A 15,661-nucleotide genomic window follows, 5' to 3' on the forward strand; every position below is an offset into this window, starting at 1 on the left:
GGACATCAGCTCCAGGCAACCCCTGGTGTAGGTCAGGGGAAGAGGAGGAATTAAGACCCAGGAGAGCTGCTTTCTGGTCCCACCTCTGAGACTAACTTGATGTGTAATGTTGGGCAAATTACTTCCCCTCATGGGTTACAGTTTCCTTATCAACAAATTGCTAATTTTTATCTCTGCACTTTCTACCTTAAAGAGGGGAGGAAGCAGAGATCCAGCATATACTGAGAGTCTACCATGGACCAGGTGGCTACCTGGTGATTTGCCACCTTGTCCACAAATTGTTTTTCTCATTTTACAAATGAAGGGACAGGGACACTTGTCCAAGATCACAGAACAAGAAGTTTCAAGTCATGAGGAGCAAATGAGAGGATGGATGGGAAAATGCTCTGGAACCACAAGAGCTGGATCAATGAAAGAGCCAATCTTACTTTCATCATCTCCGGGGAAATGCTCTGATTCTTTTTTGAATTGCTTCTCCTAGGCCCAAATACGTTTTCCAAGTTGCCCCTTAAGGAAGCCATCTCTCTCCTGCCTAGATTTCTCATCCCTTAGCCACACCATCCCAGAATTGTCTTATGGTTACCAGCATTACATGTACACAAGGCTGGGCAGTGGGTTTGAGTTACTCTGAGAAGACCCTCTCTTTTTTGCCTTCCCTCATCCTGCCAGGTCCCTAAGTGTGCCTCCTAGGTTGTTATTGTCCAGACTTCCTGAGTCTGCACACACCCTGAAGCCAGTGGTCCTCGGGGTTATACCACAACCACCAAGAAAGCCTGGCTCACCACCTGCCTCCTCCTTCCTACCCATCTCTGCAGATTACTATGCAGCACTGTCCTCTGCTGGCTAAATCTGGTACTACAAGAGGGCTGCCTCCTTTTTTCAGTCACCCCCGCAACCCCAGTCTTCTCCAAGGGCACCACCTCCGGGACCCTGGCTCTCCAGCCTCACTTCCCAGATCTCTCACCTCACCCTCTGGGCTCCAGTCACGCTGCCACTTTGTCATCCTCTGCCAGGAATGCTCTTCCTTCTGCCACCCTCTGTAGCTAATTAGCTCTTCTTTAACCTCTCAGCTTCACAATCACAACCCCTGACCCCCATCTAGGCCTTCCCCTCCCCTCTGCCCCACCATTGCAGGCTCTTTATAGCACCAAGTACTTCTGGCTTGCAGCATTTATGATTGGTGTAATTTTGCACTTATTCGTATTTATTTATTTGATACCATCCATCTCCCCCACACTCACCTCAGCTGTAAGGCTCCTGTGCTGAGTTCAGCATGGAGTAGGTACTGAGTTACTATTTGCTAAATGAAGTGATGAGTGAATGTGCTGCACCCTGGGCTAAAACCCTTTGCCTTAACCTTCCCTGCTGACCCTCGCTCCCCCTCATCCTACCCTGAGGGTCACTTCCACCCCTCCTCCCAGGAACGCCTGGAGAGGTTTGAAGATGCTCGCATGAGCCCCCTGAGGTTCTGCTTCTCCAGGCCTCAGCCCCAGTTCCCCCAGTCTGTCTTCATTATAGCCTAAGCCTCAGCCCTGCCCCTCCCAATCCTGGCCGCTTCCCCTGGCCATGCCGTCATCTGCCCACATCCCTCCCATAGGGCAGGGCCCAGAAGTGGACAGGATGGGTGTTTTGTTTCATTTTGTTTTGAGACGGAGTCTCGCTCTGTCGCCCAGGCTGGAGTGCAGTGGCGCAATCTCGGCTCACTGCAAGCTCCACCTCCCGGGTTCCAGCCATTCTCATGCCTCAGCCTCATGAGTTGCTGGGCCTACAGGCGCCTGCCCCCACGCCCAGCTAATTTTTTTTTTTTTTTTTTTTTTTTTTTGTATTTTCAGTAGAGACGGGGATTCACCGTGTTAGCCAGGATGGTCTCAGTCTCCTGACCTCGTGATCCACCCGGCTCGGCCTCCCAAAGTGCTGGGATTACAGGTGTGAGCCACCGCGCCCAGCTGGGTGTCTTTATTTGAATGATTCATCCATTCACCATTTATCAAGTACCTACTCAGACCAACAGAAGTGAGTTGAATTGCCCAAGGCCACAGACCAATGAGCTGGAGGATGCAGCTCCATATCTCCTCCCAGAACATGGGCCAGCCCTGAGGCCCTGCTGGGAAGGCCCGGCCTCACCTGGATGGTCTCAGCCTTGGCCTCGTCCTTCTCCTGCATCGCCTGCACGGAGGGCAGGGAGAACACGCTCTGCACACACATGTTCACCAGCTCCGACCTCTCCCGCATGCCCAGGGTGGGCTGGGTGTGGCTGGAGAAGAGGCAGAAAGCAAAGAAATGGAGTGAGAGAGCGGCCCTATGGCTATAGACGGGGGCTGAGCTGAGGAGCACAGGGACTGGGCAAGGGGAGGGGAAAAGGCACTGGCGGAGGGGTGGGGGCGGGTTGGGGGAGGGTACAGTGAAGAGATGGAGGGAGACAGAAGTGGAGGAAGAGAGGAGAGGGGCTGTGGGAACAGGGAGAGGGCCATGGACACCTCAGCTGGGTCAGCATCTCCATGGCCTGCTTGCGGACGGAGCTTGAGAGAGAATCCAGTGGCTCCTCCTGGATCTGCCTCTGGACAGGGGGCCACAGAAAGGCCGATGAGGACAGGGCTACTGCAGGCCACCAGGGCCAAGGCTGCCCCCCTCGCAAGGAGCGGGTCACAGCAGCCAGCATCCCCTCAAGTGCTCCTCCCGCCTCAGCTTCCCAAGTAACTGGGACTACAGGCTCATGCCACCACACTTGGCTAAGTATTTTTATTTTTTGTAGAGACAGAGTCTTGCTATGTTGGCCAGGCTGGTCTCAAACTCCTGAGCTCAAGCCATCCTCCTGCCTTGGCCTCCCAAAATGCTGGGATTAAAGACATGAGCCACCATACCCAGCCTCCAGGAGGCATATTCAAACCATGGAACTGGTCCAAAGCAAAAACCACTATGTGTGGCCCTTGAAAACTGCCCAGTTGCATTCCTTTAAAATGCTTTTTTGTTTTTTTTTTTCCTTCTTTTTAAGATGAGACCTTATGATGTTGGCCATGTTCATCTTGAACTCTTTTTTTTTTTTTTGACACGAAGTCTTGCTCTGTTACCCAGGTTGGAGTGTAATGGCACAATCTCGGCTCACTGCAACCTCTGCCTCCCTAGCTCAAGCGATTATCCTGCCTCGGCCTTCTGAGTAGCTGGGACCACAGACACGTGCCACCATGTCCGGCTAAGCTTTTTTTATATTTTTAGTAGAGATAGGGTTTCACCATTTTGGTCAGGCTTGTCTCAAACTCCTGACCTCAAGGGATCCACCTGCCTTGGCCTCCCAAAATGCTGGGATTACAGACGTGAGCCACCACACCTGGCCAAATGTCCATTTCTTTAAGATACAAAATTAGTTGGGTGTGGTGGCACACACCTGTGGTCCCAAATCTCGAGAGGCTAAGGCGGGAGGATCCCGTGAGCCCAGGAGTTTGATGCTGCCGTGGGCCATGATGGCGCCACTGCACTCCAGCCTGGGCGACAGAGCATGACCCTGTCTCAGAATAAAGTATGTCCTTCTAATTGCTTCTCATTTTTGATCTAGCACCTACACACAGTAGATGCTCAATTAATGTTAGTTAAATGAAGGTATGGAGGGCAAGGACTTTTTTGGTTGTCTCTGTAAAGTACAAAAACCCAAATATAATTTTGGAAACTTCAGTGGTTATTCCTGCCCAGTCCATTCTGGTGGAGTGACTGTATTTATCAAAATGATGAGGAAACTCTCTAAAGTTGCCCACCAGAAGGAATTGCTGGGAAAAGAATGTTTTAAGTAATAAGAACTGCTTCTGGGTGTGCAAGGCTTTACTGTAGACTAAGCATTGGGTTGTGTCCTCCCAACAAGCCAATGGCACAGGTATTATCACACCCATCTGTGAGATGAGAAGAGTGAGGCTCAGAACTTGCCTGAGCTCCCTCTGTGTAGGTGGAGGGCAGTTCGAGGTGGAGCTGAGACTCAATTCCCAGTGTCCTGCCTCCTCATCCCATCCTCTTCCCACCTCAACCTCCCACCCCTGAGGTCTCATCAGTGGGTGGACTCAGGAATTCTGCCCCCTCCCACCCCAATGCTGCAGACCCGCCTGTGGCTCCCCCACCATAATCTTCTTTATCATGGTCTTCTTTTCTCCTTCTGCCTCCAGCAGATCCTGGCTCTTCTGAAGGGTGGTGACATTCTCAACCTAGGGGACAGCAGAGGGCAAAACCTCAGAGTGAGAGCCCCACTGAGCCAGTCCTCAGGGGTTGCCCATACAGCACTGTTAACCACCCGACACCTACAGGCAAGCCAGCATTGGTGCAAGAGAAATGAGAGTTCCCCACAAGGGGAACTTGGGGTGGGGTAAAGATTGGAGAATATTGAGGGGTTGGAGGAGTTAATCCTGAATGCCAGCATTTGGAAGAGGACCAGATATGAGGGACTGCAAAGCACTCCCCCTTCTCCAGTCAACTAAGGAGGGGACAGAAAGGACCCCAATCCCTCCACCTGAAATTGCACCATTAGTAACACTTCATATGGGTCTCCCAGTACATACAAGTCAGATTGAGGCATTCTGCTACCAGAGAGAGGGAACACATTAACCAATATCCAACTAATCTCTCCGTTCTCATCATCTTAAGGGAGAAGAAGGAAAATAAACAATGATCATGAAATAAGAAAACTAACTTCATATAGTAAAGAAGAAAAGACAAGTTAATTTGATGAGGAGTGTGGCACATTGAAAATGGCTGCAAGTTCTTTTCTGCTCCTCCTATCCAAAGGACAGATTCCTCTTGAATCTTGGCTCATTTTACAACTTGCTTTGAGCAGCAGAATAATGTGGAAGTGATGCTGGGCCAGTTCCTGGACTAGTCCTTAAGGAAACTGGAAGCTTCCACTTTTTCCCTCTGGAACCCAGCCACTGTGCTGCAAGGAAGCCCAGGCTAGAAGACAATGATTACAGACCATGTGAAGAGAGGCCCTGGAAAATGAGAGGGTCATCTTGAATATTCCAGTCCCACTGAATGATCTCAGTCTATACTGTGGAGCAGAAGAACCACCCAGCTAAGCCCAGTCAAACTTCAGAATTATGAGAAATTGGGCCTTTCCAATTCTAATGCCCCCAGCACCCAGGCTGGAATGCAGTGATGCAGGCACAGCTCACTATAATCTCGAATTCCTGGGCTCAAGCAATCCTTCAGTCTCAGCCTTCTGAGTAGCTAGGACTACATGGACTACATAGGACTACTGGGCCACCATGCCCAACTGATTTTTTTTTTTTTTTACTTTGTAAATTTTTGTAGTTGGGCATAGTGGCTCATGCCTGTAATCCCAGCAACTTGGGAGGCCAAGGTGGGCAGATCACCTGAGGTCAGGAGTTCAAGACCAGTCTGACCAATATGATGAAACCCTGTCTCTACTAAAAACACAAAAATTAGCCGGGCATGGTGGCATGTGCCTGTAATCCCAGCTACTTGGGAGGCTGAGACAGGAGAATCGCCTGAACCCGGGAGGCAAAAGTTGCAGTGAGCCGAGATCACACCATTGCACTCCAGCCTGGGCAACAAAAGCGAAAATTCCAACTTAAAAAAAAAAAATTGTAGACACTGGGTCTCACGATGTTGCCCAGGTTGGTCTCAAACTCCTGGCCTCAAGTGATCGTCCCACCTCAGCCTCCCAAAGTACTGGGATTACAGGTGTGAGCCACCATCCCTATCCCAGAGTGAACTTTTAAACGACGAAATTCTGGGGTGGTTTGTTAAATAGCAATAGGTAATTTAAACTGTAAGAGTGATGATAGAGGGATGGCTAATTTAATCCAAATGGTCAGAGAAGACCACTCAGAGGAGTTAACACCTGGGCCGAGTCCTAAATGACAAGAAAGAGCTAGCTATGCAAAGAACTAGGGGGAAGGCCTGTCTGTCTCCCCATACTAGAATGTCAGTCACATCATTGTTGTATCCCTAGCGCCTGAAACAGTGCCTGGCACATAGTAGAGGCTCAGTGAAATGTGTTGAATGATAGTGTTAGGGCTCAGAACCTGATACCCCACAATATGGTGTTTGGACATACTGAATTGAAGAAGCTTCCAGGTCTCTCTGATCTCTCCCAAAGTACAAGATGAAGTTGAAGTTCCTTGATCTGCCTAAGATCCAGATCTACCAAGGAGATCAACTGTTGTTCCTTCCCTTCCCTGTAAGACCAAGAATGTAACCACATCTGAATAGACCCTTTCACCAGATAATCTCTGTTCCTGATCCATTAATTCTTGCTACTAATCCCTTATTGCTCCTCAACAGAATTCCTCTTCTCTTGCTGGGTGTGGTGGTTCGCTGCTATAATCCCAGCACTTTGGAAGGCTGAGGCAAGAGGATGGCTTGAGCTCAGGAGTTCAAGACCAGCCTGGGCAACATAATGAGACCTCACCTCTAGGCAAAAAATAAAAAAAAATAGCCCAGGGCTGGGCACAGAGTCTCATGCCTATAATCCCAGCTACTCAGGAGGCTGAGATGGGAGGATCACTTAAGCCTGGGAAGTTAAGGTGGCAGCAAGCCAAGATCGCACCACTGCACTCCAGCCCAAGTGACAGAGCGAGACCCTGCCTCAAAAAAAAAAAAAAAAAAAAAAAAAAAAAAAAAAAAAAAAAAATTCCTTTTCTCCCGCCTCCTATAACCTGTTTTGCCAGGATCCAAGCCCCCATTTTTTCTGTAACCTCAAAATGGTATATAAGCTTCTGAGCCCTCATTGGGGGCAGGTAATCACTTTGTGCTTCTCTCCATGTACTCATTAATAAATGTGTGTACATTTTCTCCAATTAATCTGCCTTTGTGAGTTGATTTTTTTCAGCAAACCTTCAGAGGATGAAGGGGACATTTTCCCTTGGCCCCTATGACATCAATAAAAAGTCTTCTTTTTGCAGGCGCCATAGTAGGTGCTGTGCATATCATCTGGCATGGGCCTCACTTCAGCTTTGTTGTGCCCATTTTATAGAACTTTCCTGGCAGAAGAAAAGTTCCATCACTGCCCCAGGGACTGAAGCTTGGCCCTGAAGCAGCCTGGAGGCAGGGCCTGCCTCCTGCATGTCCAGGCCTGGATGGATCCCCCACCTCCTCCACATTCTGTCCACCAAGCAGCCTTGTCCACACTCCCTGTGTCGCACTCACATCCACCGGTTTGTCTAGTCTTCCCCACTGGCCCTCTCCAAGTCCTGCAGATGCAAGTGTGCCTCACCTGCTGGACTGGTCTTCTTGGGCCTCCTGAGCCTGCCACATGGCCCAGACCTGGGTTGGGCCTGACTGTCCTGAAAAAAGGCCACTTCTAGACTTTCTGCCCCTTTCAGAGCCCCTCTCACAATTCATTCAATTGTTTAAAAATATTTTATTGAGCATCTATGCCAGGCACTGTTCTAGATGCTGAAGTTATAGCTGTGAATAACAGACAAAAATGCCCAAGTAATGGAGGATATGTCCTTGTGGGGGAGATGAACAAGAAAGAAGATGAATAAACAAAGCATATGGCACATCAGACGGCAATGAATGTTATGGAGAAAAGGAGAGCTGGGCAGAGGCACGGGGAATGCTGAGGCTGCTGGGCTGGGGGGTAGAGGGTAGGCAGGACAGAAGTATCTGAGGACAGTCAACTAGGGGTTGGGCAGGAGGCATACCAGAGCCATGTTGTTGCCACCTTCTGTCTTCTCTGGCACCTTCACCAGGCATGAGGTCATTTCATCAAAGGCTCCTGCAGGGCACGATTTCAATGAGAAGGTAGATAAAGCTGTGATGTACCTAGGATGCCATCACGCCATCTCTTTCCTCCCCCTCTAGGCTCCTCCAATCCTTACCCCACCCCAGCAGCCACACTGAGCTTTCTTTCTTTCTTTCTTTCTTTTTTTCTTTTGAGACAGAGTCTCGCTCTTATTGCCCAGGCTAGAGTGCAAGTGCAATGGCGCTATCTCGGCTCACTGCAACCTTCATCTTCCGGGTTCAAGTGATTCTCTTGCCTCAGCCTCCCAAGTAGCTGGGATTACAGGCACCCACCATCATGCCCGGCTAATTTTTGTATTTTTAGTAGAGACAGGGTTTCACCACATTGGCCAGGCTAGTCTCGAACTCCTGACCTCCAGTGATCCACTCGTCTTGGCCTCCCAAAGTGCTGGGATTACAGGTGTGAGGCACAGCACCCGGCCTACACTGAACTTTCAAGTGTACATCAGCTCATGTCACTCCCTCCCTAAAACCCTTCAGTGACACTGCATTTCATTAAGCACAAAGCCAGCATCCTTGCCAAGGCCTTCAATGCCCTGCCTGGTCGGCTGTGCCCTGCCCTCCTCTGCAGCCTTATCTCCTACCGCTTGCCTGCTTCACTATGCTTTGGCCACACCAGCCTCCTTCCAGAACTGGACACATTTCCCCTCAGGGCCTTTGCACGGTGGTTCCCTCTACCCGGGCCACTGCTCGCCATACCTCCTTGCCCCGCTAAGGCTGTCCTTCAGGCCTAGGCTTGCCTGCCAGTCCTGAGAAAGGCCACCCCCACCCTGGGGCTCTGCAAGGGCCACTATGGTCTTGTCATGCATTGTCCGAATCTCTTCTTTCAGCAGTTATCACAATTCATAGCTAAACACCTACTTGTTATGAGAGGCATCTGCTGTTCTGTCAGCTCCCCCATCTCTTCACTTTCTTTTGGTGAAAGAGCCTCATCTTTCCTGGGTGCACCCTATTCCATGTAGCTAGGTGAAGCTGGATTCTTCAAGACACACCCAGGACCCACTCTTCAGATAGGTGTGGGCCTGGGATCCAAGTTCCACTCCTAAGAGTGTCCCATGCCTCCAGCCACAGCGATTGGTCCAGGGATGAAAACTTACTGGGCAGGACCAATAGAGTCCTTTATTTAAGGGAGTTGAGGGGAACACCAAAGGAAAGAGGATCTTTCTCCTTCTGAGGACAAGGTCACTGGGGCCTATGAAAACCTGGAACTTCAGATTCTCGACCACCAGAGGACGCTGGAGGATGGAGAAGTAGAGATACCCCAATTGTAGTGAACACAGCCGACACCAAGATCTTAGCTTCTAAATACCATTCCCCACTAAAAGGAACAAGGCTCCTTGGAGAAAAGGTTGATTCCAGGACTCAAGCAGGGAAAGTCCAGGATGAACCTGAGACACCTGAATGATAAAGACATGTCAAATGTCAAAGGGACACAAAAGCGTGCTGTTTTTTTTTTGTTTTTTTTTTAGAGCTGATGGGGGCCGGGCACGGTGGCTCACGCCTGTAATCCCAGCACTTTGGGAGGCAAACGGGTGGATCATCTGAGGTCAGGAGTTTGAGACCAGCCTGGACAACATGGTGAAACCCCATCTCTACTAAAAATACAAAAATTAGCTGGGCAATGGTGATGCACACCTATAATCACAGCTACTAGGGAGGCTGAGGCAGGAGAATCGCTTGAACCCAGAAAGCAGAGGTTTCAGTGAGCCAAGATTGCGCCATTGCATTCCAGCCGGGGCAACAGAGCAATATTTCATCTAAAAAAAAAGAAAAAAGAGCTCGGGGCTCTCGCCATGTTGGCCAGGCTGGTCTCTACAAAAGTTTACTTGAAGGGGAGTCCACTGATCAAATTGAGAAAAAGTAGAGTATCACAATAAATTGTGAAAAAAACGGTTTATAGCCCATTGAATAAACTAACAAACCTTGAGTCCATACTATACAAATAAATAAATAAATAAATAAATAAATAAATAGAAAGTTTGATGAGGAATGGGATATTCACATGGTTTCAAAGTACCTGACCACACGATATTTACTACAAAGGGGTAAATATTGACTTCACACTGGAAAACCTTGGCAGCAACCATCCTACTCAAGTGACGAAAGCAAACAGCATCAGTAACAAACAAATCAAAATTATGAGGCACCAGACAGGATGCAATGAGAAAAACCCAGTGTCACTTCTGTGCTATTCCTGCCAAAAATGCATGGCCTGAATCTAATCATGAGCAAGCATCAGACAAATCGAAACTGAGGCACATCCTACAAAAATAGCTTGCCTGTCATCCTCAAATGTATCAAGGACAGGAAAGTCAAAGAAAGGCTGAGGACTGCAGGAGACAGATCAGACTAGAAAAAACGTACAATGAGTGGTTCTGAACTGGATCCTCTTGCTGTAGGGAACATTACTGGGAAAATGGGTGACTTTTGAATAGGGCCTGAGGATTATATGATAGCTGTATATCAGTATTAATTACTTGATTGTGATAGTTATATTTTATCCTTTTTTGTAAGAAGTACACTCTGAAATTCAGGGGTGATGGGGCATCATTTGGAAACTTATTCTGAAATGATTCAGAGAAAAAAATTTATAGTACGTTTTCAACTTTTTTTTTTTTCTTTGAGATGGAGTCGCACTCTGTCACTCAGGCTGGAGTGCAGTGGAGCCAGTCTCGGCTCACTTCAACCTCCACCTCCCGGGTTCAAGCAGTTCTCCCACCTCAACCTGCTGAGAAGCTGGGTTTACAGGTGTGTGCCACCATGCCCGGTTAATTTTTGTATTTTTAGTAGAGACAGGGTTTCACCATGTTGGCCAGGCTGGTCTTGAACTGCTGGCTTCAAGTGACCTGCCCGCCTCAGCCTCCCAAAGTGCTGGGATTACAGGCATGAGTCACCACACCCAGCTCAAATTTTCTCTAAGTTTTGTTTTGTTTTGTTTGCAGACAGGGTCTTGTTCTGTCATCCAGGCTGGAGTGCAGTGGTGCAATCATGGCTGACTGCAGCCTCGCCCGCCTGGGCTCAAGTGATCCTCCTACCTCAGCCTCCCAACTAGTTGGCACTACAGGCCCACGCCATCACATTTGACTAATTTTTACATTTTTTGTAGAGATGGGAGTCTCACTATGTTGCCCAGGCTGGTTGCGAACTCCTGGGTTCAAGCAATATTCCTGCCTTGGCCTCCCAAAGTGCTATGCATTACAGGTGTGAGCCACCATGCCCAGCCCTAGGTTGGTTTTTCAAAATCATTTAAAAAATATTTTTAAGGCTGGGAGCGGTGGCTCACATCTGTAATACCAGCACTTTGGGAGACCAAGGCAGGTGGGTCACCTGAGGTCAGGAGTTCGAGACCAGCCTAGCCAATGTGGTGAAACTCCGTCTCTACTAAAAATACAAAAATTAGCTGAGAATGGTGGCGGGCGCCTGTAATCCCAGCTACTCAACAGGCTGAGGCAGGAAAATCACTTGAACCCAGGAGGCAGAGGTTATAGTGAGCCAAGATTGCTCCACTGCACTCCAGCCTGGGCAACAAGAGCAAAACTCTGTCTCAAAAGAAATAAATAAATAATATTTTTAAGTACCTACTATATGACCAGTACTGTTCTAAGCACAGTTAATAAAAGTGAACAGGGCCGGACGTGGTGGTTCATGCCTGTAATACCAGCACTTTGGGAGGCTGAAGTGAGCAAATCACCTGAGGTCAGAAGTTCAAAACCAGCCTGATCAACATGGAGAAACTCTGTCTCTACAGGGTTTGTAAAAATACAAAATTAGCCAGGCATGGTGGCGCATGACTGTAATCCCAGCTACTCAGGAGGCTGAGGCAGGAGGATCACTTGAGCCCAGGAGTTTGAGTCTGCAGTGAGCTATGATTGTGCCACTGCACTCCAGCCTGGGTAACAGAATGAGATCTCATCTCTTTAAAAAATTTAAAATTAATTTAATTTAAAAATAAATAAAAGGCTTCATCAAGCCCCAGACTTGGAGAAAAGAGTCAAAATTTATGTATCTAACAAAGAACTCATATCTGGATTACATAAAGAATTCCCAGAAACCAATAAGAAAGAGACAACCCAATTTTTTTAAATAAGCAAAATGTACATGCCGTTCCCTTCTGAAATTTAAAAAAAAAAACACACACACACAAAATGTTTGAACTGGTACTTCACAAAAGAGGATATGCAAATTGTCAATAATCATGTAAAAAGATGCTTAACATCAGTAGTTATCAAGATATGCAAATTAAAACCACAAGGAACTATCACTAGACAGAAACCCCCTAGAATGACTACAATTTTTTATTTTTCTCTCCCTTTTTTTTTTTTTTTTTTTTGGAGTTTCGCTCTTGTTGCCCAGGCTGGAGTGCAATGGTGCAATCTCGGCTCACCGCAACCTCCACTTCCTGGGTTCAAGCGATTCTCTTGCCTCAGCCTCCTGAGTAGCTGGGATTACAGGCATGTGCCACCATGCCTGGCTAATTTTTTGTATTTTTAGTAGAGATGGGGTTTCTCCATGTTGGTCAGGCTGCTCTCGAACTCCCGACCTCAGGTGATCTGCCTGCCTCAGCCTCCCAAAGTGCTGGGATTACAGGCGTGAGCCACTGCACCCGGCCTGACTACAATTTTTTTAACTGATAATACCAAACCTTGGTGAGAATGTGGAACAATTGAAACTCACATTGTGGAAGCGTAAATTAATTCAGTCATTGCTGTGGTCTGAATATTTGTGTCCCCTTCAAAATTCATGTTGAACTTAATCTCCAATACAATAGTATTAAGAGGCAGAGACTTTAGGAGGTGGTCAAATTATGAGGGCTCCACCATCTAGAATGGGATTAAGGCCTTTATAAAAGAGGCTTCATACAGAGTTCAGCCCCTTTTTGTCCTTCCACCTACCACCATGTGGGGATATAGCAAGTGGGCCCTCTCCAGACACCAAATGCTGCTGCCTTGATCTTGGACTTCCAGTCTCTAGAACTGTGAGAAAATAAATTCCTGTTGTTTATAAATTACTCAGTATCAGGCATTTTGTTATGGCAGCACAAACAGACTAAGATTACCACTTTGAAAAACTGTTTGGCAATATCTCTTAAAGCTATAAATACGCCTGCACTATGACCCAGAAATTCTACTCTGACATAAATAAGTATATCTCTGCACCAAAAGTCATGGTTAACAACGTTCACAGCTACTTTATTAATAACATCCAAAAAATAGGAACAATTCTAATGTCCATCAGCAGCAGAATGAATAAACAAACTGTGGTATATCCATACAATGGGATACTACAGAACACCAAAAAACAATCTACTATTGAAATACACAATATGGATGAATCCAACAGACATAATGTTGCACTAAAAAGCCAGAGTCAAAACAGTAAATACAGCCGGGCGCAGTGGCTCACGCTTGTAATCCTGGCACTTTGGGAGGCCAAGGCAGGTGGATCACCTGAGGCTGGGAGTTCAAGACCAGCCTGACCAACATGCAGAAACCTTGTCTCTACTAAAAATACAAAATTAGCCAGGCATGGTGGCTAACGCCTGTAATTCCAGCTACTCAGGAGGCTAAGTCAGGAGAATTGCTTGAACACGAGGCAGAGGTTGTGGTAAGCCGAGATCATGCCATTGCACTCCAGCCTGGGCAACAAGAGAGAAATTCTCATCTCAAAAAAAAAAAAAAAAAAAAAAACCAAAATTAGCCAGAAGTGGTGGCAGACACCTGTAATCCCAGCTACTCAGGAGGCTGAGGCAGGAGAATTGCTTGAACCCCGAAGGTGGAGGTTGCAGTGAGCCGAGATTGTGCCATTGCACTCCAGCCTGGGCAACAGAGTGAGACTCCATCTCAAAAACTAAATAAATAAATAAATATTAAAATACAAAAAATTAGCTAAGCATGGTGGTGCATGCCTGTAATCCCAGCTACTCAGGAGGCTGAGGCAGGAGAATCACTTGAACCTGGGAGGCAGAGGTTGCAGTGAGCCGAGATTGTACCATTACACTCCAGCCTGGGCAACAAGAGCGAAACTCCGTCTAAAAACAAAACAAAACAAAACAAAACAAGACAAAACAAAAACCACACACAGTAAATACAGTATTATTCTATTGGCAATAAGTTCAAGAATAAGCAAAACTAGTCTATGGTGATGCAAATCAGAATTGTCACCTCCAGGGCAGTGATTATCAACCAAGAGCAGTTGTCCCCCCAACCCCCATGGAACATTCAGCAATGTCTGGAAACCATTTTGGCTTTTACAACTTGAGGGTGGCAATGGGAGGTTGCTACTAGCATCTACTAAGTAGAGTCCAGGGATGGGTGCATCTCATAATGCATAAAACAGCACCCCCATCCCCACCACCAACATAAGACACACGCACACCAAAGAATTTCCCAACACAAAATATCAATAGTGCCAAAGTTGAGAAATCTTGCCCCAGAAGAAGGGATACTGATTGGAAAGGGACACAAGGGAAGTTTCTGGGCTTCTGGGACTTGATCTGAGTGGTAGCTACCACAGTGTATACTTCTATAAATTTTCATTAAGCTGTACACTTGGATGACTAGCACACTTTACATATTTTACTGATCCATCTTATACCCCAAAAAAGTTTTTAAAAGGCTACTATAATTTGAAAATACATTGTTTTAAACATGCAAATGGACAAAATGCTCCTATTAAAAAAGCAAAGAGTGGACCTGATAGCCAAAACAATCTTGAAAGAAGAACAAAGCTGGAGGACTCATACTTCCTGATTTCAAAACATACCACAAAGCTATAATAATCAAAACAGCACAATACTGGCATAAGGACAGACATATAGACCAATGAAACAAAATAGAGTACCCATTTTGGTCAGTCTATTTTTGACAAGAATACTAAGAACATTCACCGGGGAAAGGACAGTTTTTTCAACAAATAGAGCAAGAAAAACTGGATATCCACATGCAAAAGAATGAAATTGTTATATGAGATACCTAGAGTAGTGAAAATCATAGGAACAGTAGAATGGTAGTGGCTAGGGGCTGGAGGACTGGAAAATGGGAAGCTATTGTTTAATGTATATGGAGTTTGAGGTTCATAAGATGAAGAGTTATGGAGAGGAAATGGTGCCAACAGTTGCACAACATTATGAATATATTTAATACCACTGTATTAAACTGTTCACTTAAAAATGGCTGGCCAGTCATGGTGGCTCACACCTGTAATCCCAGCACTTTGGGACACCTAGGCAGGTGGATCACCTGAGGTCAGGAGTTTGAGACTAGCCTGGCCAACAAGGTAAAACCCCATCTCTACTAAAACTACCAAAATAAGCCGGGCATGGTGGCACACACCTGTAGTCCCAGTTACTGAGGCTGAGGCAGGAGAATTGTTTGAACCTGGGAGGCAGAGGTTGCAGTGAGCTAGGATCGCACCACTGCACTCCAACATGGGCAACAGGGTGAGACTCCATCTCAAAAAAAAAAAAATAAGTTTAAGATAGGGCCAGGTGTGGTGGATCATGCCTGAAATCCCAAGGCAGGAGGATCATTTGAGCCAGAAGTTCAAGACCAGCCTGGGCAACATAGCAAGGACTCTTCTCTACAAAATATTAAAATTAGCTAGATGTAGTGGTGTGTGCCTACAGTCGTAGCTATTTGGGAGGCTGAGGTGAAAGAATCACTTGATCCAAGCAGTTTGAGACTGCAGTGAGCTATCTTCACTCCACTGCACTCCAGCCTGGGTGACAGAGTGAGACCCTGACCCTAAAAAATAATAATAATAATTTTAAAATGTTTAAGATGGTAAGGTTTGGCTGGACATGGTGGCTCATGCTTGTAATCTCAGCAATTTGGGAGGCTGAGGCAGTGGATCACTTGAGCCCAGAAGTTCAAGACCAGCCTGGGTAACATGGTGAAATCCTGTCTCTACTAAAAATATA

The 15,661-nt window shown here is 46.8% G+C and overlaps 1 protein-coding gene across 12 annotated transcripts in view; it reads right to left on the bottom strand.

Annotated features, from left to right (window-relative positions):
• MROH7 (maestro heat like repeat family member 7) overlaps nucleotides 1-15,661 on the bottom strand; it is a 72,522-nt gene that overhangs the window by 37,391 nt on the left and 19,470 nt on the right. For all 12 annotated transcript variants that reach the window (XM_054534338.1, XM_054534311.1, XM_054534292.1 and 9 more), the window contains exons 4-7: nucleotides 7,644-7,717; nucleotides 4,101-4,184; nucleotides 2,478-2,557; nucleotides 2,125-2,254 (exon numbers count right to left, since the gene is read on the bottom strand). In XM_054534338.1, the coding sequence (XP_054390313.1) occupies nucleotides 2,125-2,254; nucleotides 2,478-2,557; nucleotides 4,101-4,184; nucleotides 7,644-7,717 (368 nt within the window). The remainder of the gene's footprint in view (nucleotides 1-2,124; nucleotides 2,255-2,477; nucleotides 2,558-4,100; nucleotides 4,185-7,643; nucleotides 7,718-15,661) is intronic.

This window comes from Pongo abelii, chromosome 1, assembly GCF_028885655.2.
Source record: "Pongo abelii isolate AG06213 chromosome 1, NHGRI_mPonAbe1-v2.0_pri, whole genome shotgun sequence".
NCBI classification, from domain to species: domain Eukaryota; kingdom Metazoa; phylum Chordata; class Mammalia; order Primates; family Hominidae; genus Pongo; species Pongo abelii.